General features: G+C 55.1%; 1 protein-coding gene across 2 annotated transcripts; it reads right to left on the minus strand.

The window, feature by feature from the left end:
- Positions 1 to 1,856: 1,856 nt before the first annotated feature.
- Positions 1,857 to 24,324, minus strand: LOC138378268 (myosin-7). Of its 2 annotated transcripts, XM_069463625.1 has the most exons (40): positions 24,282 to 24,324; positions 23,012 to 23,066; positions 22,340 to 22,548; positions 21,890 to 22,033; positions 21,472 to 21,628; positions 21,315 to 21,342; positions 20,734 to 20,842; positions 20,556 to 20,648; positions 20,389 to 20,452; positions 19,868 to 19,966; positions 19,529 to 19,632; positions 18,770 to 18,908; positions 18,550 to 18,668; positions 18,281 to 18,430; positions 17,808 to 17,978; positions 16,915 to 17,224; positions 16,568 to 16,635; positions 16,105 to 16,192; positions 14,961 to 15,078; positions 14,695 to 14,818; positions 14,276 to 14,412; positions 13,775 to 14,030; positions 12,922 to 13,164; positions 12,610 to 12,786; positions 11,674 to 11,819; positions 10,140 to 10,230; positions 9,014 to 9,403; positions 8,662 to 8,788; positions 8,367 to 8,485; positions 7,086 to 7,282; positions 6,385 to 6,568; positions 6,010 to 6,175; positions 5,749 to 5,873; positions 4,894 to 5,202; positions 4,434 to 4,637; positions 4,189 to 4,314; positions 3,805 to 4,080; positions 2,823 to 2,918; positions 2,556 to 2,690; positions 1,857 to 1,988 (listed from the first exon to the last, which is right to left on the minus strand). In XM_069463625.1, the coding sequence occupies exons 3-40, from the start codon at positions 22,538 to 22,540 to the stop codon at positions 1,971 to 1,973; spliced, it is 5,808 nt and encodes a 1,935-aa protein (XP_069319726.1). In that variant the 5' UTR covers positions 22,541 to 22,548; positions 23,012 to 23,066; positions 24,282 to 24,324; the 3' UTR covers positions 1,857 to 1,970. The 2 variants fall into 2 exon arrangements, with proteins under 2 accessions (XP_069319726.1, XP_069319732.1); XM_069463631.1 differs by lacking the exon at positions 23,012 to 23,066.
- Between the last annotated feature and the right edge of the window lie 1,223 nt (positions 24,325 to 25,547).

Genomic DNA, 25,547 nt, shown 5'->3' on the forward strand with positions numbered 1-25,547 from the left:
CCGGCCATGTCTCGCCCGCCCGTGTCCGCGCCTGAATTTCCTTTCCCACTGCCTGCTTCCCCGTCTGGAAGTCAGACCTGCCTCTGATTCTTCCCACCCAGGTCTCTGTCCAACTCGGGGTCTGGTGCTCGGCTCTGCCTTCTCCACGCCGCCTCTTCTCACTCTCCCCCTGGCTCTTCTCTGCTTCCACGCCTGGCTCCCGACTCCTCGTCCACCCCTCCAGTCTCCTGCTCTGTGGCTTCCCTGGTCCTCCTTGCGTCTGAAGGCGACCAGGATGCTTTCCTTCGCCCGGGATCCTTCAGCTCCTCGAGCGTCTCCATCCCAGGTGCCCTTTTCTCTCCTCCCCTCCCCAGGCTCGGCTCTCCAGGCCCTGGCCCTTCTCGAGGGGGACCTTCTTGCTCTGGCTGCTTGGATGCCATGGGGTTCTTCTTGCATCTCCCTTTTCAAGTGTGTTCTCTCCTTTTTCTATTTATCTCTTCGTTGCTCTCAAGTCTGCTCCTAGGAAAAGGAATCGTCCTAGGGAGGGAGAATGGAGCAGGTGCAAGGAGAACAGAGGGTGGGCCCGTGGATCTTTCTGGGGCCTCCTCATTTCCTGTGTTTTTTCTCCTTGTCTGTTTTCTCTGGTCACCCTGTCCCCTGGTTTCTCAATCTCTCTCTCCACTGCCGCCACCCCATCCCAGGTTTTTCCTTTTTCCTTCCCTATTCCCTTCCTCTCCTCCCCTCTCCCCGACCTGCTATTCTCCAGTCCTGGTATCCCTGTCCTTCCTGGCACAACCCTTGCTCTGCCCGCTGCACTCAGAGCTCGGAGCTCAGAGCCGGGTACGGAGCAGGAGCTGGGCTCCGAGTGGGGCTGTGTGGTGGGCGGGGGGCAGATCCAGTCCACGGCTGAGCCAGGGCTTCCCAGCTTCCACTGCCTCCCAAGCCCCTGCCCTCTACAGTCCACAGTCCCAGGCCTGCCGTAAGCAGCCCAGCCGTGGCAGCATTTCTAAGGGGCTGGGCTTGCTTGATTGGAGGGGGCTTGCTCCTTCCTTTACCTTCCAGACCTCCAGGGACCTGTGTCCCCTCCCCTTCTCTCCCCAGAGTCGTGCTCGCATATGACCTTCCCCAGTCTCTCATCTGCCTGCACTCCCTCAAGATGGCTTCCCATAAATGAGCCAAGAGAACCCCATCTTCCAGCAAGCCCAGAGGAGAAAGCTCTTGGTCATGGAAATTTCAATGGGAAGAAGTGAGGGAGAAGGGGGCCCTCTGGACCGAGGAGGCTGGGCCCAGGAGATGAAGAAGACAGGAAGATGGGCTGTGATGGGAGGGGGTGCGCTGGCCTCTCGGGTGGCTGTATCTGGAAGGGTGTGTGGGTTATAGCTGTGAGTCCTTGTGTGCTCTCAGAGACTTGCCCGGGACTGGGCTTAGGGAGCTATTACCTCACCTGCCCAGTGGGTCACACCTCTAGGGCCCAGAAGGGGCACCGCTCAGCACACCCTCACCCTCCTCCCCATGGCCCAGCCCTCGTGTTATCAGCAGTGGGGGGGCAGTGTTGATCAGAGCTGGGGTGTACGTCTATAGTAGATGGGCTCAGGGGGAGCTAGGTGAGCCTCAGGGGTTTCTCTAAATCTCCTTTAACCCTGAGGGTCTCGGGGCCAGGGAGGGGGCTGGGAGGAGAGGTGTCACCTCTCTGCTGCATTTGGCTGGAGGTGGTAAAAGGGGAGTCCAGTGCTGCTCCAGGGAGGGTGTGGAGTCTCACCACGGGCTCTTTTGAGGCTGCCCCTCCTCCCCTGGATGCCCCCCTCTTCCATCCCCGGGCCCCACCCCCGGCTGCCAAGGCTGGCGGGCAGTGAAGAAGAGTCTGGAGGCAGGATCTTGGCTTCAAGGAAAATTGTTTTATTCTGCTTCCTTCCTGGGGGCTGCTACATAGGCTCCAGGACCGGGAGCTTTGTTGGCACCCTCAGGGCCGGGCAGATCAAGATGTGGCAAAGCTACTCCTCGTTCAAGCCCTTTTGAAAGGAAACAAAGTTCAATTAGCTCTGGAGAGGTGGGCGTTGGGCAGGGGTGAGACCCCTGGCGGGGCAGAGGCCTGCTGTGCGGGCTGGTGGAAGCCCCATGGGGGCGGCAGGTGTGCTTCCAGGGATTGGTGTGCAGGGGCACGTTCTGGAGGGTAGGGCTGTGGGGTTTGGCCAGAGGGAAGCTGGCTGGGTGAGAACAAGAGGACCCTCTGGAAGACCCATTTCAGGCTTCAGTTACAGGGTTGTAGACCAAAATTAGGTGAAAGGGAAGTGGAAACTAGCAGTTGCAGGGAAATTGGGATATACTGGGTGTCATAAATCAGGGTCTTCTAGGGTTGCTGACCACCCTAGGGCTGGGATTCCCAGAATCATTGAACACGAGCTGGAAGAACCTCAGAAATCAGAGAACAGAATTACCTTGGCCTTGGGGGCTCTGTGGTTCAGTTGTGGGGGATTAATGAAAAGAAGGCACCCAGGTGTGAGGGTGCTCTGTCTGAGGCCAATAGAGCAGGTGTGCTGCTGTGGGGGTGACCAGCAGAGCCCAGGGGAGGGACCCACCTTGGTGCCAATATCGCGGCTCTTGGCCCGCAGCTTGTTGACCTGGGACTCGGCGATGTCTGCCCGCTCCTCCGCCTCATCCAGCTCGTGCTGCACCTTGCGGAACTTGGACAGGTTGGTGTTGGCCTGCTCCTCCTGCGGGGTGGGAAGATGAGGTGAGAGGGGCCTGGATGCTCAGCCTCCCAGCCTGAGTGACCAGCTCCCCTATGTCCCTCCTCTAGGCCTAGTGCCCCTCCTCTAGGCCTAGTGCCCAGCAGGGTTACTCACCGCCTCCTCGGCCTGGCGCTTGTAGGCCTTGACCTTCAGCTGCAGCTTGTCCACCAGGTCCTGCAGCCGCAGCAGGTTCTTCCTGTCCTCTTCCGTCTGGGAGTCAAGGGATGGGCAGGAGTGAAGACGGTACAGTCTACGAGGTAGCATCTCGCCACCCTCCCACCTTCTCTTGTCTTCTTTACTTGAATCTAATATCCTGACCCAGTTCTACTTTCTGATCCTCACCAATACTTGAATTCTCCTTATAATTTCTTACCAAAAAAGTGTGAACATTTTAAATGATGTATATCATGAAAGAGTTGGAGGAGCTGATGGGACGCCTGAAATTACACACAAAATTGTGTGTGTGTGTTGCTCTAGGGAGCAGGCCCCTGAGGGTCCTGGGACCTAATGGAGGATAAACTCCCCTGCTCTGGAGCCCAGCATGGGCTGGGAGTGGCTTTGGGGCTGTGAGTGTGATGGAATTTCCTGGGCTGCAATGGAGATGACATGAACTTAATCTAGATTAAGGACAAAGTGTGCTTACAAGGATGGTTACATCCTGGATTGGAACAGAAACAAATTTTAATTGAGAGTCTGATTCTAGAATGCACCATGGAAAGCTAGATCTTACACTGCCCTGTGTTATTGAAAAGCTGTGAGACTTGTTGGAATGGCTTTCATGTACTTTGGGTGTCTACCTATTTGCTTTCTGGTGCTCTGTGCTGGGTGAGTCCTTTCTGGAACTCCAGGTGTGTCCCCAGGGGACAGACTGAGGGTGGATGTTGAGGTGGAGCTCCCAGGCCATGAGGCTCAGAGACTGACCCCTGAGTCGAGGGACACTCAGAGTGGGACAGAGCTAGGCAGGGTAGAATGGAGCTGCACTCCCACCCTCACCCCAAAAAAGACTAAGAGCAAACCCCTAAATCCCCTTGCTGGTCATCACTGTGGCTTCAGGCCGTGATGCGAGGGCCATGCTGGAGCCACCCACCCACCGCACCTGGTAGGTCAGCTCCTTGATGCGCCGCTCGCTCTTCCTCATGCCCTTGACCGACTCTGCGTTGCGCTTCTGCTCCACCTCCAGCTCATTCTCCAGCTCCCGCACCCGCGCCTCCAGCTTCTGCAGCTGCTTCTTGCCGCCCTTGAGGGCGATCTGCTCGGCCTCATCCAGCCGGTGCTGCAGGTCCTTAATGGTCTGCTCCATGTTCTTCTTCATGCGCTCCAGGTGGGCGCTCGTGTCCTGCTCCTTCTTCAGCTCCTCTGCCATCATGGCGGCCTGTGCACAGGGCAAAGTTTGCACATGGTCTGGTCAGGTCCTCATACGCTCACTGCCCAGCCCAGGGAGACACTGTCCTAGAGTGGACAGGTAGGGTGGGAGACTCACATCCGTGATGGCCTTCTTGGCCTTCTCCTCAGCGTTCCTGCACTCCTGCACGGCCTCCTCCACTTCTGTCTGGAGCTGGGATAGGTCTGCATCCATCTTCTTCTTCTGGTTGATGAGGCTGGTGTTCTGGGTTGGTGGGTGGGCAGAGCAGGAAAAGCACTGAGCATCCATGTGTGTTTCTAAACCTCACCCACTGAGTCCTACCAGCCCCTGCTCCCTCCAGGAATGTGCAGGGAGCCTCTCACCTGGGAGTGCAGCAGCTGCACCCGCTCACTGGTCTCGATCAGCTCCTGCTCAGCCAGCTTCCGAGACCGCTCCGTCTGCTCCACCACGGCACGCAGCTCCTCCAGCTCAGCCTGCAGCAGGTTGTTGCGCCGCTCCACGATGGCGATGTTCTCCTTCAGGTCGTCGTTGGCACGGACCGCATCATCCAGTTGGATCTGGGTGTCCTGAGGACCAGGAGGAGGGGAATGAGGTAGGGAGCTGGCCTCGCTGCCCTTCCCAAGGCTGTTAGGTGGAAGTGGCCTCAGTGGAGAGCCCATTGCGGTGGCTCAGGAGGGGCCCTCAGAGGTCTCTGCAATGACCCAAGGGCAGAGGGGCCGCAACAGGTGATGCCTGCAATGGGACACCACCACTTCACTAGGCCACATGGGGGCCAGTCCCCTCTGAGTGAGGTGACCACCTGCTTCCAAGGTCTCCGTGTACCTTCAGCAAGCTCTGGAGGCTCTTGACTTGCTTCTGGGCCTCGGCAGCCATGCGGTTGGCGTGGCTGAGCTGGATCTCCATCTCATTGAGGTCGCCTTCCATCTTCTTCTTCACCCGCAGGGCCTCGTTGCGGCTTCGCGTCTCCGCGTCCAGGGAGGTCTGCAGCGAGTCCACCACCCGCAGGTGGTTGCGCTTGGCCTGCTCCATCTCCTCGTCCTTCTCTGCCAGCTTGCGCTCGATCTCTGCCTTGATCTGGTTGAACTCCAGCTGGGCCCGGAGGATCTTGCCCTCCTCGTGCTCCAGGGAGGCCTGGAGGGGTGGGGAGAGGGGGTCAGGGCAGACAGTCCGGGCACAGGGTAGGGGCAAGTGTCTGACCACAAATTATAGATATGAAGTGAGTTCAAGAGTTGTGTAAGTTGTTTACTCAAAGAAGCAGAAGGAGGAAGAAGATAAGAGAATTTGAAAGAGAAATTTAAAAAGCCTAAGAAAAGGTGATTCAGGCTCTCAGGAGGGAGAGCAAGCTGTGAGGACAAAGAGGAGAATGAAAAGAAGGTGTTGCCAAGGAAACAGAGGCAGTCAGTCACAGAGTGTAAGAAAAACACAAAGAGGCAGGCACAGGTGGGAACTGCTCTACGATGCACCAGGAGAAATGTTTATATGAAAGTAGTTGAGTGGCCTGTCATTCATTCATTCCACATATATTTGTTGAGTGTCTACCATGTGCCAGGTTCTGGCCTAAGCTCTGGGGATGGGACAGTGAACAGAACTGACGAAGGGAAGAGGAGAATAGGGACCACAGGCCTGGAGCTCAGCTTCCCTCCACCCCCGCCCCCGCTACACTCTGCACACACACACCTCGGCTTCCTCTAGGGCGGACTGCAGCTCCAGCTTCTCAGCCTCCAGCTGTTTGCGGACCTTCTCCAGCTCATGGATGGTCTTTCCACTAGAACCCAACTGCTCAGTCAGGTCTGAGATCTCCTCTGTGTGGGGGACAGAGTGACTCAGTCGGGGGCTTGTGTGGTCCAGTGGGGCAGGGGGCATGCCTCTCCCCAGACACCTCTTGGAACTCCTGCGTGGCACTACATGGGGATGCTGACACCAGTGCACCCTGCATACCCTGAAGGTTCTTGTTCTCCCGCTTGAAGGTCTCCAGGTGCTCCAGGGACTCCTCATAGGCGTTCTTGAGCTTGAAGAGCTCGGTGCTGAGGGAGCGCGCCTCCTTCTGCGAGGACTCCAGCTCTGACTGCGACTCTTCGTACTTCTGCTTCCACTCGGCCAGGATCTGCCCGGGGACGGGGACAGGGATGAGGCTCACTGCACAGCAACCCCCAGCCCCCAGCCTCAGCCCCATCTCCAGGGAATGTCCCAGGCCACCCTGTCCCCCCGGGGCTCAGGCCTCCTCCCCTGCCTCCAAGCAGGATGGCTCTGGCCTCACACTGAGGTCCCCCCACCGGCCCTGCACACTGGCTGTGGCCCCCACCCACAGCCCACCTTGTCAAAGTTCCTCTGCTTCTTGTCCAGGGCTGCAGCGGCGGCGTTGGAGCGCTCCACGTCCACCATCAGGTCCTCGATCTCGTTCTGCAGCCGGTGCTTGGTCTTCTCCAGCGACGAGCACTTGGCGTTGACGGCCTCCACGGCCTCCTCGGCGTCCTGGAGCCGCTGCGCCAGCTTCTTCCTGCCAGGGGAGGTGGGGGAGGGTGGGGAAGGAGGGGGGTGTGGATATGGACAAGAGGAAACAACATGAGCCTTCCAGAAGACAATCCTTGAAAACTCAGAAGTGTTGGAGAAGCCGAGGACAGGCCCCAGCGCTGAGAACAGCAGGCAGACTATCTCCGTGGCAGGGCGTGAAGCCCCCAGCACCCTCGGACCCTGGGCCAGCCTCTCAGCTGCAGACATGCAGGAGGCCTGGGCTTCTGCAGCCCTCCCCACCCCTTCCCTGCCACATAGCACCCTGCCCCAGGTGAGAGCACTCTGCCCTCAGACAAACCTTTTGTTCGTCTTATATTCGGATGAGAAACATAATTCGAGCAAAAAGCTTCCCTGAGAGGAGAAGGAGGGGGGGCTGTGGCAGAGTCCCCTGTGTGGTCACACACTAGCTGAGTGTGCCCTGTGTGAGATCTACTAAGGACAGGGCTGGGCCGGGTCCTGCCTGCAAAGGGCCTCGGCCAGAAGGCGAGCTGTCCGGAACTCACTTGGCCTCCTCCAGCTCCTCAGTCCGCTGGATGGCATCCGTCTCGTACTTGGTCCTCCACTGGGCCACCTCCGAGTTGGCCTTGGACAGGACGCGCTGCAGCTCGGCCTTGGCCTCCGTCTCCTCCTCGTACTGCTCCCGCAGCAGGTCACAGTCATGCCGGGCCGACTGCAGTGCGTGGGCCAGGGCGTTCTTCGCCTGGGGGGAGGCGGGCACCGGGAGCTTGCTCAGCCTTCTCCACAAGGCACCCCTGGCCCTTGCCTTCTTCTCACCCCGGTCTGAGCAGCCTCCCTTGGCCTCATCTGTGTCCAAGCCCCCAGTAGACCTGGAACGGTTTACTGAATACCCATAACAGAGAATGCCAGTACAGTGCTAAACCATTTACACAACATTTTATGCCCTTGGCCCTGAGCTCCTCGCAGGCAGCAGGCATTATCATCATCATCACCATTTTATTGGGGGGGACATCAACCCTGAGTCCTCTGAGGCTCAGAGAGGTTAGTATTGAGCCCTAGTGTTTTTTTTTTTTTGAGACAGAGTCTCACTCTGTCGCCCGGGCTAGAGTGAGTGCCGTGGCGTCAGCCTAGCTCACAGCAACCTCAAACTCCTGGGCTTAAGCGATCCTACTGCCTCAGCCTCCCGAGTGGCTGGGACTACAGGCATGCGCCACCATGCCCGGCTAATTTTTTCCTCTATATATTTTTAGTTGTCCATATAATTTCTTTCTATTTTTAGTAGAGACGGGGTCTCGCTCTTGCTCAGGCTGGTCTCGAACTCCTGACCTCGAGCGATCCACCCGCCTCGGCCTCCCAGAGTGCTAGGATTACAGGCGTGAGCCACCGCGCCCGGCCGAGCCCTAGTGTTTTAAAAAACTCGTTCTTTCCCCTTTTCACGAGCCCAGCAAAGTGCTCGGAACAGGGTCCACTTTAATTTCTTTCTCCAGTTTTCAGATTGCTCTGCTAATTCCAGAACCCATTTGTGCCATCTCTACATCCCGTACCGGTGCCCAGGCAAGGCCATATCACACCTCCCCAGTGTATTTCCTCTCCTCCTCCTCACCCCTGTCTCCCACCCGGGGCCGGCAGCAGAAAGGCAGAGGGCCTCGGCCTGAGGAACAGATCTAGGAGGCAGGTGGTAGGATTTGGGGTATTATTTCTTTTTGGAATTTCTGGAGAATAATGGAGAGATAGCAAACTTCATTCTGGGGAAAGGAAGAGATGTGGACGCAAGGCCAGTCGGTGAGCTCCTTGCTCGGGCCAGGTGGCCCAAGTCCAGGCCTCACCTTAACCTCCTCCTCGAGCTGCCTCTTGAGGTCCTCCAGCTGCTGGGTGTAGGTGAGCTTGCCTCGGGTCAGCTGCGAGATCAGCGCCTCCTTCTCATCCAGCTGCCGGGACAGCTCACCTGGGGAGGCACCAAGGCACGTTCAGCTCTGGAAGGTCAGCGGCTCCTTCTGCCCCGATGGCTCCCTCCCCTTGGGCCGCTTTTCTCTGGAGAGACTGTGTGTGTGTGTGTGTGTGCACGCGCATGCACCCAACGCTGGATAGCTCAGGAGCCAGGGAGACCAGCTCTAGGCTCACCGTTCTCGGTTTGCAGCTTGGCCCGCTGGCTGGTGAGGTCATTGACGGATCGCTGGGTCTCCTCAGCCTTGCTCCGGTGCTCATTCATCTGGTCTTCCAGGGTCCGGCACATCTTCTCCAGGTTAGCCTGAGAGAGGAAGGAGAGTTAGATGATGCCTGCAGGGGGTACTGAAGGAGGTATAAGGGGTACGATTAAAGGAGAAAGAAGAGGGAAGGTGTGAAAGGAAGGAGGGGATCAGAGGACCAGCGGAAGGGAAGTGTGAAAATGAACCACCAAGGAAGAGGGGAGACCTGGAGAGAAAGTGGAGGTGGGTGGAGGGGGTTGGAGGAGGGGAGGCTGAGCAGCACCCACCTTGGCCTTGATGATCTGCTCCATGTTGGAGGTGACGTCGTCCAGCTCCAGCTTGAACTCGCTCTTCTCCTTCTCCAGCTTCTGCTTCACCCGCTGCAGGTTGTCGATCTGCTCGCCCAGCTCGGCCACACTGTCCGCGTGCTTCTTGCGCAGGGCGGCGGCCGTGGCCTCGTGCTGCAGCGTGGCCTCCTCCAGGTCCCGCCTCATCTTCTGGAACTCGGCCTCGCGCTTCTTGTTCATCTCGATCTGCACGGACGTGGCCCCGCCGGCCTCCTCCAGCCGCTCGCTGATCTCCTCCAGCTCCCGGGACAGGTCTGAGCGCAGCTTCTCCACCTTGGCCCTGGCGGTGCGCTCAGCTTCCAGCTCCTCCTCCAGCTCCTCGATGCGTGCCTGGGCCAGACACAGAGGGCTCAGACCCATCGCCTGGACCCCTCCACCAGAGCCCCCACCCTAGGGCTCTAAAAGGCTTCTGGCTTGCCTGGAATGCAGGGTCAGTTTAATCCTATCAGTGGAGAGGTGGAAATAACAGGATTTGGGGAAGATGAACAGCTGTGTTAGCCTTTCTTTAGGCCAGAGCAATATGGTATACATTCTCTTTCTTGGAAGGAAAGTTGTTAAAGCTTGCTCTTAAAGAGATCTATGTTCTAAGAATATTTTAAGCAATTTAGTGACAAAAGATAAGAAAAGTTTAAAGTAAGAGAGCCTTGTTGGTCTGACCGGACAACTAAAGACCTAACACAATGTCTCCTCTAGAAGTAAGAGCTGAAGTCACACCATCAGGACTGAAAGGACTGTAAAAGCCTCCAGGTAACAGGGAGGACATGGAAACCCAGAGATCCGGAGTGAACTCCCCATGGTCACCCAGCTAAAGTAGAGCTGAGATAGGAAGACAGGATTTCTGCCCTCCACACTGTGGCCTTTTCAGGGTTTCTTCCTATGCCATCCTTGGATCACCCGGTCACCCTTGGGTGTGTCCATGGGGATACTATGGTAACTGTGTGTCTCTCTTCATGGACACACAGTCAGCTCCTGTAATGCTGCGGACGGGACACCCTGGGCGGGGGCAGGGGAAGCTGAGAACCAGCCCAGAGACTCCAAGGCCCAGCTTGAGTATCCCAGACCTCACCTGAAGCTCTTTGAGCTTCTTCTGTAGCTGGCTGCCCAGGGCCTGCTCATCCTCAATCCTGGCATTGAGAGCGTTCAGCTCAAAGTCCTTCCTGTGGGGAGAGAGGGAGGGAGGGTGAGGCAAGGGAGACTAGCTGAGCCCTGGAAGGGTCCACCAATGGCTGGAAATGGTCATGAAACAAATAAGAGTAGGATTTCATCAGGAAAACAGCTTCCAGGGATGATGTAGGATCCCTGGAGGTGTAACACCTGCTGTAGGATTGAAGTGCAGCAAGAATGTAATGGGAGGAGCATTGTAGGCTGAGTGATGGGACCTGGGATCTGTTTCCATCTTTGGTCTTCGTTTTCTCATCTGTAAAATGAAGGGATTGGGCTAGATTGTTTCAAAGGTCCCTTTAGCTATGATGGTCTTTAATTTTGTCACTATTGCTGGACAACTCGACTAACCTTTCTGAGCCTTAATTTCCTCTTTGGTAAAGTAAGGCCAAAGATATCATCCTTAAAAGGTGGTTTGAGAATCAAATGGGACCATATATTTGTTCATTCATTCAGCCCATTCTGAGCCTGGGGAAGTGTGAAGATTCTTGTGAGAAAACAAGCTGGGTGAGGATGTAGACTATGATGATTTTCAGAGCCTTTCAAGGTTCTAACCCTGAAGTACCCTAAGGTCCTCAATTATCAAAATATGTCCTACAGCCTCACTGTTTACCAAGTCTGGAAAGTAGGTCTATACATTTTGGAAGGACTTGCACTAAGAATTAGAACCACAGGTTAATCAAAACAAAGAAAAGGCCCTGACCCCTCCACTTCTTCTTTTATATTATTATTTTAAAGACAGGGTCTGGCTCTATTGCCCAGGCTGGAGTACAGTGATGCAATCATAGCTCACTGCAGCCTCAAACTCCTGGGCTCAAGGGATCCTCCTGAGTAGCTGGAACTACAGGTGCATGCCACCATGCCTGGCTAATAAAAAAAAATTTTTGGACAGATGGGATCTCGCTATGTTGTCCAGGCTAATCTCAAATTCTTGGCCTCAAGCAAGGCTCCCACCTCAGCTTCCTAAAGTGCTGAGATTACAGGCGTGAGCCACTGCACCTGCCTCTCTCCACTTCTTGAACATGAGGGCAGATCTGTTTCTTTGTGGCCCTCTATGCTCTCTGTGTGAACCCTCCCATAGGGACTTTCCTGACAGGTTTTTGTGTGGAGCCTTCCTCCATGTGCAGCAACTGGTCTCCAAAGAGTTGTGTATAAAGGGAGCAAGCTGTTATTTCCATTCCCATTGAGTGCCCAACGGAAAGAAAGGGCTTGAGGGATTCAAGTTAGGCTTTGCCAGGGAGGACCACCTGGCCCTGATGTCTGGGTCTGGGGGAGGAAAGCCCTCATGCTGAAAGCCTCTTCCCAGTGGCTTGAGCATCCATTTATGGAGGCTGCATGAGGTCATTGTCTCTGAGGATAGGTGTCTTGGGTCAGCCTGTAGGCAGAACAGGCTGCTGGTCTGGGGAGGAGGAAGGGCAGCAGGGAAGGGAACTCATTACTTTTTCAGCCGCTCATCCAGCTGCTGCTTGTCGTTCTCCAGGTCCATGATGCTCTCCTGGGTTAGCTTCAGGTCACCCTCCAGCTTCCTCTTGGCTCGTTCCAGGTCCATGCGCACCTTCTTCTCTTGCTCCAGGGATCCCTCCAGCTGACAGAGAGATGGACAAGCCAGGCCCATGAGGCAAAGCATCCTGACTTGGTGATTTTGTAGCTTAGTTACTCCAGGGTTGGGGGAAATCTTCCCCAGAGTGGGCCAAATGTTATCAGGGTACTGTGAGAATGCATAGCATGTAGGGTATGCTCATAAATATTTGATAAATAAAAGAATGAATGATTGTGGAATGAAACCCCAAATCTACATTCATTCATTCAGCATCCCATAAGCACCTATCGGGCACCAGGCTGTGTGCTAGGCACAGCAGATACAAAATTGAATGAACTCAAGTTCTTGTTTAAAAGGAGCTTGTATTAATAGTCTTACAGCTGAGGCAGATAACTTAAAACACTACAATACAGAGTGATAAGTGATTCAATAGAGATATGTACATCTGATGGAACAATGATCAGTCAGGACCAGATCCTGCCTAAAATATCAGAAGTTCAAAGATCCTCTTTGAGAAGCCTCATAAAATTTCCAAAGAAATGTTTCATGTTCTTTTGAGAGAACCCTCTAAATCCTGTGATTGAAGGCAGAGATATATGGGCTTGAACATAAGTTAAAGAAGAAAGCCCATCTCTATTATTGATCCTGTCTGTGAGATCAGATATATATTTCAGAATTAATCACTCTCCCTCCTTTCATTCTTCAGCTCCCTTCTAGAAAGATATCAGAACTTGAACATCTTCAAACCCTACCCCCCATCCCAACACACACACACATACCTCTGAGCGTAGATGGACATGGTATATCTAAGCCCTACAACTCTCAATCTACTTACATCATCCACTTGCTGCTCCAGCTTGACTTTGGCCTTGGTCAGGGTGTTGACCTTGTCCTCCTCAGCCTGAAGGTCATCCAGGGCCTGCTGGTGGGCCTCTTGCAGAGCCTTTTTCTCCTTGGTCAGCTTGGCAATGATCTCATCCAGCCCAGCCATCTCCTCTGTCAGGTTCTTCACCTGTGACCAAGAACCCCACCCCCTTTAGGGTCAAAGGTCATCATCCTGGACACCTTCATGTCAAGGACCAGGACCACACTCTGGTCTGGGAATACTGGGGAGACCTGGGCTGGAGCCAGAGGGAGCTACCCTCACCTTGTTCTCTGTTGCGTGCTTCTCCTTCTCCACTTTGGCCAGTGTCAGCTCCAGGTCATCAATGTCCCTTTTGAGCTCAGAGCACTCATCTTCCAGCTTGCGCTTCTTGGCAGTGAGCTCGGCGTTCATCTCCTCTTCGTCCTCCAGCCTCTCGTTCATCTCCTTCACCTTGGCTTCCAGCTGGATCTTGTTCTTGATCAGCTGGTCGCAGCGCTCCTCAGCATCAGCCAGGTTGTCTTGTTCCTGAGGGCAAGGCACAGAAGGGAGGCTGTCCAGTGGGCAGGGTCCTTATCCTTGCAGGTGGAGGGAGGGAGAGGAGCATCCCCCAAATAGAAGGGAAGCTCTAGGATATCTCCTAGTTGAGAAACTCGAGGATGGGGAGAGGAAGTGTTTCAGGGCAGTGTAACATGGGAGCACTGGGGAGAGGAGCAGAGAGGTCTTTATCTGGTCCTCTTCCTCTAGTCTCTTCCATGGAAGGAGGGACCTGTATTTTTCTGGTGCCCAGCATTTTATGTATTGACAACCCAATGAGATGAGCAGCTTTATTTCCTGTCTAGAGATGAGGAAATTGAGGCTCAAAGAGGCTAAGTGGTTTGCCCAAGGTCACAAGATTATTAAGCTGTGGATCTAGGTTGAATTCAGGTGGAAAGCCTGTGCTTTTAAAAGTCATCTCTTTTCCCCATTCCCTTTCCTCCTCCTGAGGGACCTCTTTGGAAGCCTGTGGAGGTGCTGATCCCAGAATCCTCTCACTATGAGGGAACAAGATGGCGAGCTCCTGCGAGGTGAGTGGCAGGGTGCAGGAGGCGAAGGCAGAGCAGGGTAGAAGAGCTAACTATGGCCCCAGGAGCCTCACCGCTTGCACTTGGAGCTGCAGGTCGTTCTTCTCCTGCAGCAGAGACACCATCTTCTCCTCTAGCTCCTTGCGGCGAGCCTCAGACTTCTCCAGAGCCTCTTTGAGGCGCGCGAACTCCTCCTTCATGGTGGCCATCTCCTTCTCCGTCTCTGCACTCTTCAGCAGTGGCTTGATCTTGAAGTAGAGCTTCATCCAGGGCCAATTCTTGACTCCCATGAAGGCCCGAATGTTCCACTGGATTACCAGCAGGGAGTCTCTGTGGGGACCCACCCAAAGGAGTGGTATGAGTCCCCCCTGCCTCCTTCCCACCCGAGCTCCTGAAACCTTGGTAATGCCCCTTTCCTTCATCCACTCTACCCTCTGTGAGGCCACCCTGTGTCCATATGAGCCCCTCCCACAGGTCTCTTTGTTTGAAGACCCAGTGAGCTCTTTCTCCTGACACTGCCCCTGAACCAGCCTGGGCCTAAGGGAGGCGGGGAACCTCTTTCCGTGCTCTCTCACCTGCGTTCCACCATCTTCTTGTACTCCATTCTGGAGAGCACACCCCGGGACTGAGCCTGGATGCGCGTGATGATGCGGCTCAGCCTCTCGTCCCGCATCTCCTCCAGTAGCCCCAGCAGCCCCGCCTTGAAGAACACCTGCAGGGAAGTGTGCGCTGGGCCTGGGCTGCTAGGCAGGGGTGGGGGGGGGGGCATGTTGGGAAGGGTGACTACTAGGACAGGCTTGGAGGGAGGAGGTGCACGGCAGCGGGAGCTGGGGTGACAGGAGTGGTGCTGGATGCCCCACTGGGAGGGGTAGCACGGGGAGGGGGGGCAGAGATGTTGCCAAGCTGACTGGTGAAAGCAAAGGAGTCATGAGGTGAGGAGTCAAGGGACAACAGATGTCTTCCTCTAACTGGTTTGTCTCCTCCCTGTGCTCACCTTGGTGTGGCCGAACTTGTACTGGTTGTGATCAATATCCAGGGAGCCCAGCAGCTTCTCTGCCCCCTTCCTGCTGTCAATGAACTGCCCTTCGGGGATGGCCGCTGGGTTCAGGATGCGATACCTGGGGAGCGAAGTGCCGGAGTCACCCACGCTCTGCACTGATCCCTGCCCGCAGAATGCCAGGGCCACCGGCAGACGCCCTTTCCCTTCTCGGCAGCCCAGCTGCCCCTGTTCCCTGAGCTCTGGAGAAGCCCCATACCCACCTCTGCCGGAAGTCCCCGTAGAGGATGCGGTTGGGGAAGCCCTTCCTGCAGATGCGGATGCCCTCCAGCACGCCGTTGCAGCGCAGCTGGTGCATGACCAGGGGGTTGTCCATCACCCCTGCAGTGGGAGGGGAAGGGAGGGGTCTGTGAGGAGAGCACTGGGCCAGTAGCCAAAAGTTCTAGGTTCTGATCCTGGCTCTGCCACCGAATAGCCTATAACCTTAGCAGATCAGTTAATAATAATCCTCTCTTTCATTTTTTTTTCTAGCCACACTTTTTTTTTATTTTATTTATTTTATTTATTTATTTATTTTTTTTTTTTTGAGACAGAGTCTCGCTCTGTTGCCCGGGCTAGAGTGAGTGCCGTGGCGTCAGTCTAGCTCACAGCAACCTCAGACTCCTGGGCTTAAGCGATCCTACTGCCTCAGCCTCCCGAGTAGCTGGGACTACAGGCATGCGCCACCATGCCCGGCTAATTTTTTGTATATATATATTTTAGTTGGCCAGATAATTTCTTTCTATTTTTAGTAGAGACGGGGTCTCACTCTTGCTCAGGCTGGTCTCGAACTCCTGACCTCGAGCGATCCACCCGCCTCGGCCTCCCAGAGTGCTAGGATTACAGGCGTGAGCCACCGCGCCCGGCCTTTCTAGCCACACTTTTAAGAGTAACCAGAAGACTTTCACATTCCTTATTTTATATAGTTTATACATATTACCATAGGCAGTAGACAGGAAGATATATCCCATTTTCTAGATGAGCAAACTAAACCCAGAGAGGTTAAAGGACTTTCCTGAGGTCACTAAGCTGATCAAGAATAGAGCCAGGCCTTGAACCCATGTCCCTGAGCCTCTGTCTTCTTATCAGCCAAAAATGGATAAACAATCCCTGTATGCCTCATTGGGGGTTGTAAGTCACTGATAAGATAATGTCCATCAAAGTACCTTACATGTTACCATGAGTTGCACATTGCAAGTGTAAGGTAGCACTGGGAGGGAGGTGGCCTGGGAGATCTCGTGGGGGACAGGAGAAGAATGTGCTTTGCAAACCACTGTGGTGGTAGGTTAGGAGAGGACTTAGAAGGCCTGTCCCTTCTCAGTACACGTGTGTGTCCAGTGGTGGGCTGGCCCGAGCCTGTGGGCGCACCTGGAGACTTCGTCTCGTTGGGGATGATGCAACGCACGAAGTGGGGATGGGTGGAGCGCAAGTTGGTCATCAGCTTGTTCAGATTCTCCTGTGGACAAAAAAGCAAGAGGGAAAAGTAAAGAAAGTGAAAGAAAGAGAAGCAGGAAAAGGAGAGGAGAAGAGGAAGGGAAGAGAGATGGAGAGAATGCAAAGGGCAGAGATGAGGAATGGCAGGCGGAGGAGACATGGTGAGGGGAGAGGATGGGAGGCAGGAAGGAAAGGAGAAGGGAGGTGAGATGGGAAGTGAATAAGAGGATGGCCAAGAGATGAAGGGAGAGAAGACAGAGTGAGAAGGATCACGAATGTACCAGGGAGACGGGGTGGGAGGCGTAGGGGATGAACAAAGCGGGGAAGCACTCGGGCTGGCTGGGGGTTGGGCCCAGGGTGGAAGGGGAGCCACACTGGGCTGGGGTCACATGCTCACCCTGTGCAGAGCTGACACAGTCTGAAAGGATGAGCCTTTCTTGGCCTTGCCTTTGCCCTTTTCAACAGCTGTGGGAAGAGTCAACAAAAGGAGCATCAGTGGGCGTGTAGGGCGGTGAGTGCCCGGGGTGCAGAAGCATGGCCTATCTTCACACCTCACTGGCCTTTGGCCCCCAGACAAGGGTCTTCAATGTGGCTACCTCAGTTTCTCCATCCAATTCCATCCCATTGAGTCTGTAAACCTCAGGGCACATCTTGACATGGAAGTGACGGGGGTAGCAATTAACCTGACCAGAGCCCTGGCAGAATCCCTGCTCCTTAGTCCCCTGGGCCCCAGTCTCTACTTACGTGCGTCGGCCCCAGCATAGTTGGCAAACAGGGTGCTCAGCAGCTTGAGGGAGGACTTCTGGTACAAGCCCACCACCGTCTCATTGAGAGGGTCCTTGTTCTTCTGCAGCCAGCCCAGGATATTGTAGTCTACAACGCCGGCGTAGTGGATCAGGGAGAAGTGGGCTTCTGGCCTTCCCTTGATATTTCGTGGCTTCTGGAAGTTGGCGGACTTGCCCAGGTGGTTGTCAAAGAGTTTGGCCTTGAAGGTCATGTCGGTAGCCTTGGGGAACATGCACTCCTCCTCCAGGATGGACATGATGCCCATGGGCTGAGGGGGGAGGGGAGAGCATCACTGAGTGTGCTTCAACAGGTGGAGATGGATTCTGTTCTACGGTCAGTATTTACTCATGGGGGTGGCCCTTTGGGTATTAAGGTATTAGGCTCAGCTCTGAGTGCAGTTATCTACTGACTGGCACCTGTTCAAGTCTTCTTAAGGTGGAGGACTTTGATGCCAGAGGGGCTTCTGTGAAAGTCTGGGAACGTGACTGCTATTGGTGCTGTATGTGCTGCTCCCTCACCCATATTCCTGAGATGATGGTTTTGAAAATAGGTGCACTTGCAGGATTCCCACACCACCCTCACACTTCCTGCTCCTTGGTTGGATACATACAGACTAGGTTGGAGGTCATCCTGCAGGTGCCCATCCCCCATTTGTCTACTTTCAAACCCCTGAGAACTCAGCTATCTCTGGTGCTACCCTGTGCTGGGTGCTCAGCATAACATGGGGCTCAGAAGTCTTTAGCCCCATGTCTGTTATCCAGGTCATACTCGCCAGAAGGGAGAGGAGCTGCTATTTTGTCTGGGATGTTCATGTGGGGTGTGGATGGAGACTGGTGGGGCGGAGGTGGCACCTTCTCGATGAGGTCGATGCAGGCCTGCAGGTCCATGCCGAAGTCGATGAACTCCCACTCGATGCCCTCCTTCTTGTACTCCTCCTGCTCCAGCACGAACATGTGGTGGTTGAAGAACTGCTGCAGCTTCTCGTTGGTGAAGTTGATGCAGAGCTGCTCAAAGCTGTTGAACTGCAGGGGTGAGAGGGGTGGGAGCAGTCAGGTAGGTGGGTGTCTGAGTGGCCACTGGGGGTTGGCCCAGGGCTGTGCCCATGCACTGTGCCCGAGCCCAGCTGGGGTGCAGCTGGTCCCCTCCCAGGTCAGGGCAGCAGAGGAGAGCTTCCCCTGGAGACAGGGATGATGACTGCCTCTGCCATACCGCACAGTCCCCACCACCTTCCCATGCTAATCCCTGGCTGGCACTCAGCAATGGCAGCTGAAGGTGTGAATGAGTGAGTGATGTTCTGCCCACTCCCAGGGCTCCCCTGACTCACGTCGAAGATCTCAAAGCCAGCGATGTCCAGGACTCCTATGAAGTACTGGCGTGGCTGCTTGGTCTCCAGGGTGGCGTTGATGCGCATCACCATCCAGTTGAACATCTTCTCGTACACTGCCTTGGCCAGTGCTCCAGTGGCATATGCCACCTGCAAGGCAGGGGAGACACCCATATTGAGTAGGGTCATTGGAAGAGTGAATTCAAAAGCTCCCACCCTGCCATGCCAGGCTCCCTACCCTGCCCATTTATCTTCTGAAGATGACCCACCTGTTGGACATTCTGCCCCTTGGTGACATACTCGTTGCCCACTTTCACCCGAGGGTGGCACAGACCCTTGAGCAGGTCGGCTGAGTTCAGCCCCATGAGGTAGGCAGACTTATCAGCCTCTGCAAGGAAAGGAGAGGCAGCAAAGATGGTAAATAGATGCCCGCTCTGCAGGTGTGGCCCTCAGTGACTGACAGCTATCCCCAGCATCCCTGCCTCCCACCTTCAGTGCCATCTGGCTCCGCCTGCTCCTCCCGTTGCTTCTGTTTGAATTTCATGTTTCCAAAGTGCATGATGGCGCCTGTCAGCTTGTACATGGAGTTCTTCTCCTCTGGAGTGAAGCCCAGCACATCAAAAGCATTCTGTAGGCAGGTCCCATTTGGGTGGATCCCAGAAAAAGAAGGGTGATGGGTAAAGGAGATCCCTTGTAAGTTGCAGTGAGAACTTGCCCCCTTAATCCCGGTGGGCTCTGAGACTCCCATCCCCAGTGGAGAGCTCCAGAGCAAAGATGGGAGATGCAAGAGCATCTGAGGAGTTCAGACTGCCTCAGTCCTGCTGTTGGGGGTCACAGTGGTTCTGGGTTACCCACTCATGTTTCCAGACACTACTCTTGCTTCCCTGCCTGGCCTCCACACCTTCCATGCCTGCTCTCACCTGACAGCCTGCCCCAGCTCCGTGACTGTTTTGTGGTTCTTCCTTCCCTCCCCCCTTGGTGGTGCCTTGATTCCTGGCTTGTGTGCCTCTCTCCAGGGTTTTCTGCCCTTTATGGTTTGATTGAACACCAAATGCTGGCCATTCCTGTCTTACCTCACCCATACCCCAGCATGCCCTGGTGACAGGGCACATTCTGGCCTTGGGAGGGCCATACAACTATGAACAACAGACCGCCAGTGTCTTAACTCTGCTCCTGGGGTGGTGAACTGGTCCCACTTGCTCCTCACTGCCAATCCTCCCACCCCCCACTGGGTCCTCACACACTCACATCAGTGGCCATGAGCTCCTCAGCATCATCAATGGAGGCCACTGTGGTCTCTCCTTGGGAGATGAAGGCATAATCATAGGGGTTGTTGGTGATCAGCAGCATGTCTAGGGGAGAACACATGGTTAGGCTGTGACACAGCCCCTGGGTTTCATGGGGACTGCCCACCACAGCACACAACACGATGGAGAGCACAGGACCGGGCTTGACTTGGCCCCACATCCCACAGAACCAGATCCAGCAGTGCCACACAGCCCAGGGCATGCCAGCAGAATCCAGCTGCAGGCAGAGGGGACCAGGTTGCCATGGAGATAGTTGTCTCAGTCAGTAGCTCTGACTCACCCAGTAGCTCAGGCTTTTTGTTAGACAGGATTTGGTAGAAAATGTGATAATCTCTCTCCGCTTTCAGCTGGAAAATAACTCTGGATTTTTCCAGAAGGTCTGTGAATAGGCAGGGAGAAGGAAAGAAAGGAAAATGTTTGGATTTAGGTACAAGGAAATAGAGGAAAATGAATGATAAATGTAGCAAGCAAAAGGCAGAGAGAGGATGAGATAGAGAGAGACAGAGACTGGTACACGACACACAGAGATGGGATGCAGACAGAGACCCAGAAAGAGAAATAGTTTCAGAGCTAAATCCCAGAGAAAGACACACAGACATGCAGAGACTGAGGTGAAGAAAGTGCCAGAGGGAGTCTCAGAGACAAATGTACAGACCTAGAGACAGAGACACACAGAGACAGAGACAGAAAAAGAGGAGAAAAACTGAGGGGGGAGGGGAAGGGAGGGGGACGGTGGTCAAGACCAGATGGTTGAGAGCAAGGGTGAGCTCGGCTGAGCCCCAGCAGATTCATGGCACTCACAGGTCTCAATGTCTGCAGACGCCAGCTTTCCAGTCGCCCCAAAATGAATTCGAATGAATTTCCCCTGGAGAGATGGAAGAGTGTAGTGATGAGTTGGGGGAAGTCTCCTATTTGGGGCCATCCTTGGACCAGCCCAAGTCCCAAGCCCAAGATCAGGGACCACTCACGAAGCGGGAGGAGTTGTCGTTCCGGACGGTCTTGGCATTGCCGAAGGCCTCCAGAGCGGGGTTGGCCTGGATGATCTGGTCCTCCAGGGTGCCCTGCGGAGGTCAAGAAGGATGGCAGGTGAGCGAGGACTTGCCCTCCCTTTCTGCCGTGCAGACCCACACAGGACAGCAGGCCTACCTTGCCTGGGCTCTGGTCCTTCTTGCTGCGATCCCCAATGGCGGCGATGACAGCAAAGTACTGGATGACCCTCTTGGTGTTGACCGTCTTCCCTGCACCGGATTCTCCGCTGTGGGAACAGTCAGGGTCTCATTAGGCAGTGACCACCACTGCTTGAGACCAACAAGCCTCGAGTCAGGAGAGACCTGGGCCAGGTCATTCGGAGGATGGGGGCCTGGGCTGCTTGGAAAAGAGTGGGTGCGGCTGGAAGAACAGGAAAGGCTTCTGAAGGGAAAGATGCAAGAAAATGAAGATTTGAAGAAGACACGGTGATTAACGAGCTTATGGATAAAGGAATGATGTGTTGGAGGAGATGGGGTGGGGGAGATGGGAGAGGAGAAATAAGAGGAAGTGGAAAGCAGGAAGGAAGGCGGGGAACAAAGAGAAGGGTCAGGGTGAAGGTCAGAGAAGAAAGAGGAGATGGGCAGATAGGGACAGGAAGGAGGGCTGCCGGTCTGTGCATGGGGCTCTGGGGTCCCTGCTGGGGCTGGGGGCTGGGCCAGGGAGACTCTGGCAGGGAGCAGGGCAGGAGCTACACTCACGTGATCAGGATGGACTGGTTTTCTCTGTCTGTGAGGAGAAAATGGGAGGCAAAGTCAGGAGCTGCACAGGAGGCTCCCGAGGGGTTCTTGCCTCCTCCTCCCTCACTCTCCAGCCTCTCCCAGTTCCTTCAGGGAGACCCTTCCCTGGGCCTCTCACCCGTCAACATGTACTGATAAGCGTTGTCGGAGATGGAGAAGATGTGGGGTGGGGCCTCACTCCTCTTCTTGCCCCGGTAGGCGGCCACCACCTCAGCAGTGTACACGGGCAGCCACTTGTAGGGGTTGACGGTGACACAGAACAGGCCTGAGTAGGTCTGGGGGGAGAAAAGTTGCCATGATGAAGGGGAGTGGGGGGGGTGGTGACTTTCAGAGTTAGAGGAAGACTCTAGGAAAGGAAGAAGAGAAATGAAAACCTCGGAATGCACTCAATCTGAGTAATGCCAGCTGCGAGTGTGAGAATGGAACCAAGGATGTAGGGACAAGGATAGAGTGCAACAAGGCCTGGACACAAAGAACGGACACTCTCAGCCCTGGAGCAGACGCGCATGGGCCGGATGGTCAGGTGCCGCACTCACGTAGATCATCCAGGCTGCGTAGCGCTCCTTGAGGTTGTAGAGCACCGCAGGTTCGTGCAGGAAGGTCAGCATGGCCATGTCCTCGATCTTGTCGAATTTGGGTGGGTTCTGCTGCATCACCTGGTCCTCCTTCACGGTCACCGTCTGCAAGAGCCCCACACAGGCCCCCCGCCAGCCTGTGAGCCTGTGCTTTCCCTCCTCCCTCAAGAGTGATAGGAGTTGGGCGAATTAAAGGACAATCATGTTAAAGAGAAAAAGAACCAGGATCCCTCAGAGAAGGCAGATTGGATGTTGGGAATGAGACGGCTCTTGGAAGGGTCTGGATCCCTACCCAAAGGGAAGACCCTGATCAGCCTCAGGTCTGTGCAGGGCAGAGCCTGAGCACACCCCTCTCTGTCCACCCAGGGGTGGAGGTGGCCAGGGTGGCCTCACATCAGCCCTACGACCCACCTTGCCATGCTCGGTCTCGGCTGTGATTTTGCCACCCTCTCGAGACATTATCTTGGCCTTGACGAACTCCTCTTTGTCATCAGGCACAAAGACATCCTTCTTGAGGTCAAAAGGCCTGGTCTGAGCTTCGAGCCGCTCCTTCTCTGACTTGCGCAGGTAGGGAGCAGCCTCCCCAAACACGGCCATCTCCGCATCCCCCATGGTGGTGCCTATAGTGAGCGAGAGAAGCTGGCTGCCCTGTCATCAGCCCCTTCCCCACGCCCCCTCCCTGGGCTCTTCCCTTCGGTGGGAGCCCCCAAACCTAGCACCATGCTCAGGAGTCAAGAGGAGTCCCCAGTGATCCCTTGTTCTTTGAGCTTACCCCTTAAGCAGAAGAGCAGCCTAGCAAACTGCCAGGGTAGAAGGGCAACTAACCTTTGTCTGGGCTAGGGCTCTCCCAGGAAGAGCAGAGTGTCCTGGGCTCCTCGTAGGAATAGGAATAGGAATCTGACCATATCAATGTATGACTCTCATCTGTCCCTGGGTCCCCTCACTAGTCATGGGAAAGGAGCTCCTGGTGGCCAAGATATTCTCCCCAGGGCAGGGCAGAAAGTAGAGCTCCACAGCCTGGCTTTGGGGCTATTGTGCCCAGTCTTCCCAGATCCCCCCACGCTCTAGTGTTAGCTGTCTTACCTTGGCTTCTCAAGCGTGTCTACGGATGAGGAAAGGAGCCCAGGCCTACAGGGACCTGGAGAGAGGGAAGAGGCTGTGTCAGGACAGGCTGCCACCCAACCTGGCCAGTCCCATGCCCTGCTTCTCCCAGCTCTGTCCTTCAGCACGCGTCTTCCCCCAGACCTGAAAACAATGTGGAATTGGTGGTCAGCTTCTCTGGTCCCATCCTCCTTCTCGCTTTTCAAACATGATTCCCTTTTTGCTCCAAGGACTGGTTCTAACAGTTTCCTGGAGTCAACTCAACTCTGAGCCCTAATCCTCCTCACTCCTGCCTGCGCCCATCTAGTGAGACCTTTCTTTGAGCCACCTAAGAAACAACTAATGGTCAGTGCTTTCCAGTCTGCAAAGCACCTCAATGCACATCCTCTTACTCAGTCCTCACCCGTTCAACAGGTGAGGAAATCCAGGTGAAACAGCTTGCCTGTCTAAGAGCATATAACAATAAGTGGTAGAGCCAAGAGTGGAAGCCAAGTCTCAAGACTCTAAAGCCAGCTGTTTTCCATCCCATCCTCCATTTTATTATCAGACTTTGTGGACCTTCTCTTAGAGGAGACACTGTGGGCCTCCTCTCGTAGACAAGCTCGTCACACAGCCAAACACGCTGCACGCCCTCAATGAACATGCATGCCTGCTGTTCATGCACACATCTCATACAAAATCTTCCTGCCTGTACCACAGCACACCCCCAGGGTGCCACATATGCCTCAACAACAGATGTGCACATTTGAGTATGTGCACAGTGTAAATAGGCTCACATGGCTGCATATTCTTCAATGTGCAAGGCCCTGGAACACGCGTGCCCATGTGCCTGTGAGCTCCTCCTGTAGGGTGTGCACACGTTAATAGCCATGACTCCTGGATGCACAGACAAGCACCTCCACGTGCATGGACGGGGTAGCTGTACATTCCGGGCCTCACAGAACTAGCTTGTAAACAGACACACTTCCTATGTAATCATTTTGCACCATCTTTTTCCCCCTCCCCGTAGATGGACCTGCTTGTTCTCAGGCATGATCATAAACACACGCCGCCCTCTAGATATTTGTATATCTTAGCCAGTGAGGTAATATGTGAGCCCCACACTCCCATGGCACATACGCACGTTTAGACCTGCACAAGTGTGCTCCATGACTGGACCTAGTACTCTGTGTGAAGCCCTGCATGAAGCTTGCTGTTCCTAGAGGAACCCCTTCCTAAACCTGGAGCCCCATTATCCATCTCCCACTCCTACCTGAGAACAGCAAGGAAAGACACAGGGAGCAGGAGAGAGCTGTGGAGCCAGACCTTGTCTCAGGGGCTGTATATATGGGGCAGCAGGGCGACCCCACCCCCACCTGCACCCAGTCCCTAGCCGGATTTAGAAAGGGCTGTTGTCACTAGAAGTATTTCCCCCAGGCTCCCCCCTCTTCCCAAACAGTTCTCCCCTCCCCCCTCCAGCTAGGAAACAATTGGAAGTGGTCGTCATTGTTATGGCATGGAGTGTGCAGGGTCTGAGTTCCAGGGGGCGGGGTGGCTCGAAGTGCAGCAAAAATATCTCCCAGGCCAGGCCTCACATTCCACAGCTGGTAGGAGACAGACTGACCATGACCACCATGACTCTGGCAGGCAGGACCCTGGCTCTCCCGCAGGGCACTCCTGGCCCTTGACACTGTAGCCCCTCGGGTGCTGTGCCCCCTCTGCTGACCTAGCCCCGTTTCCGCAGTGTCCTCCCTGCTCCCCTGTCCTGAGTCCTGTATCCAACTGTGAGATGGGAAGGGGTGAGTGTCAGCAGCAGAAAGGGGTAGGAAAGAGTTGGGGGCACAGCCCCAGGGTGGGGGCTAGATTGGGACAGCTGGAAGGAGATTTCCTAGCCAAGTGGCAATAACAATGCCCAGGGAGCTTCGAGGTGGGGACTCTAGCTCGGGCACTGATTTCCCTGGACCAGCGGGCAATGTGTTGAGGTCACTGAGCCTCAGAGCCAGCCCTTCATTTTATGGAGAGGGACAGTGCATTCTTTAAGGTCATGCGGCTAATCAAAGCAGCAAGACTCGAGGCAGGAAACATCAGCAGATGGGGTTGCAGCCTGGCCTGTGGAGGGAGGCTGGGAAGGAGGGCTGGGACTCCAGACCCACTGTGTGCAGAGGGCAGGACCTGGCCACCCAAGCGTCCTAGTTTGGAGCTTTTTGCCTGACTCATTTTCTTAAATGCAGGTACTAAATGCCCTGGCCCAGAGCCAGACCCTCTCAGAGTTATAGATAACACAGCTGCTCTGAGCTAGAAGGAGACCCCTAACCAAGACAGCTGTTGCCTCGCCCACTAGCCTCTGGTGGGGTGACCTCTGTCCAGACCTGGAGGCAACTGGTATTCTGGTGAGTGGGGCAGAAGGGCAGGACAGGAAAAATCTTCCCCTTTGCAGGCCCTGGGAGCAGCTGCAGAGGAGCAGGGAGAGGAAGCTGGGGCCCAGCCCAGGAGCGCAGAACATAGCTGATGCCACATTCAGCAACGGAGAGTGCAAGCA

The sequence above is a fragment of the Eulemur rufifrons genome, chromosome 2 (assembly GCF_041146395.1).
Source record: "Eulemur rufifrons isolate Redbay chromosome 2, OSU_ERuf_1, whole genome shotgun sequence".
Taxonomy (NCBI): domain Eukaryota; kingdom Metazoa; phylum Chordata; class Mammalia; order Primates; family Lemuridae; genus Eulemur; species Eulemur rufifrons.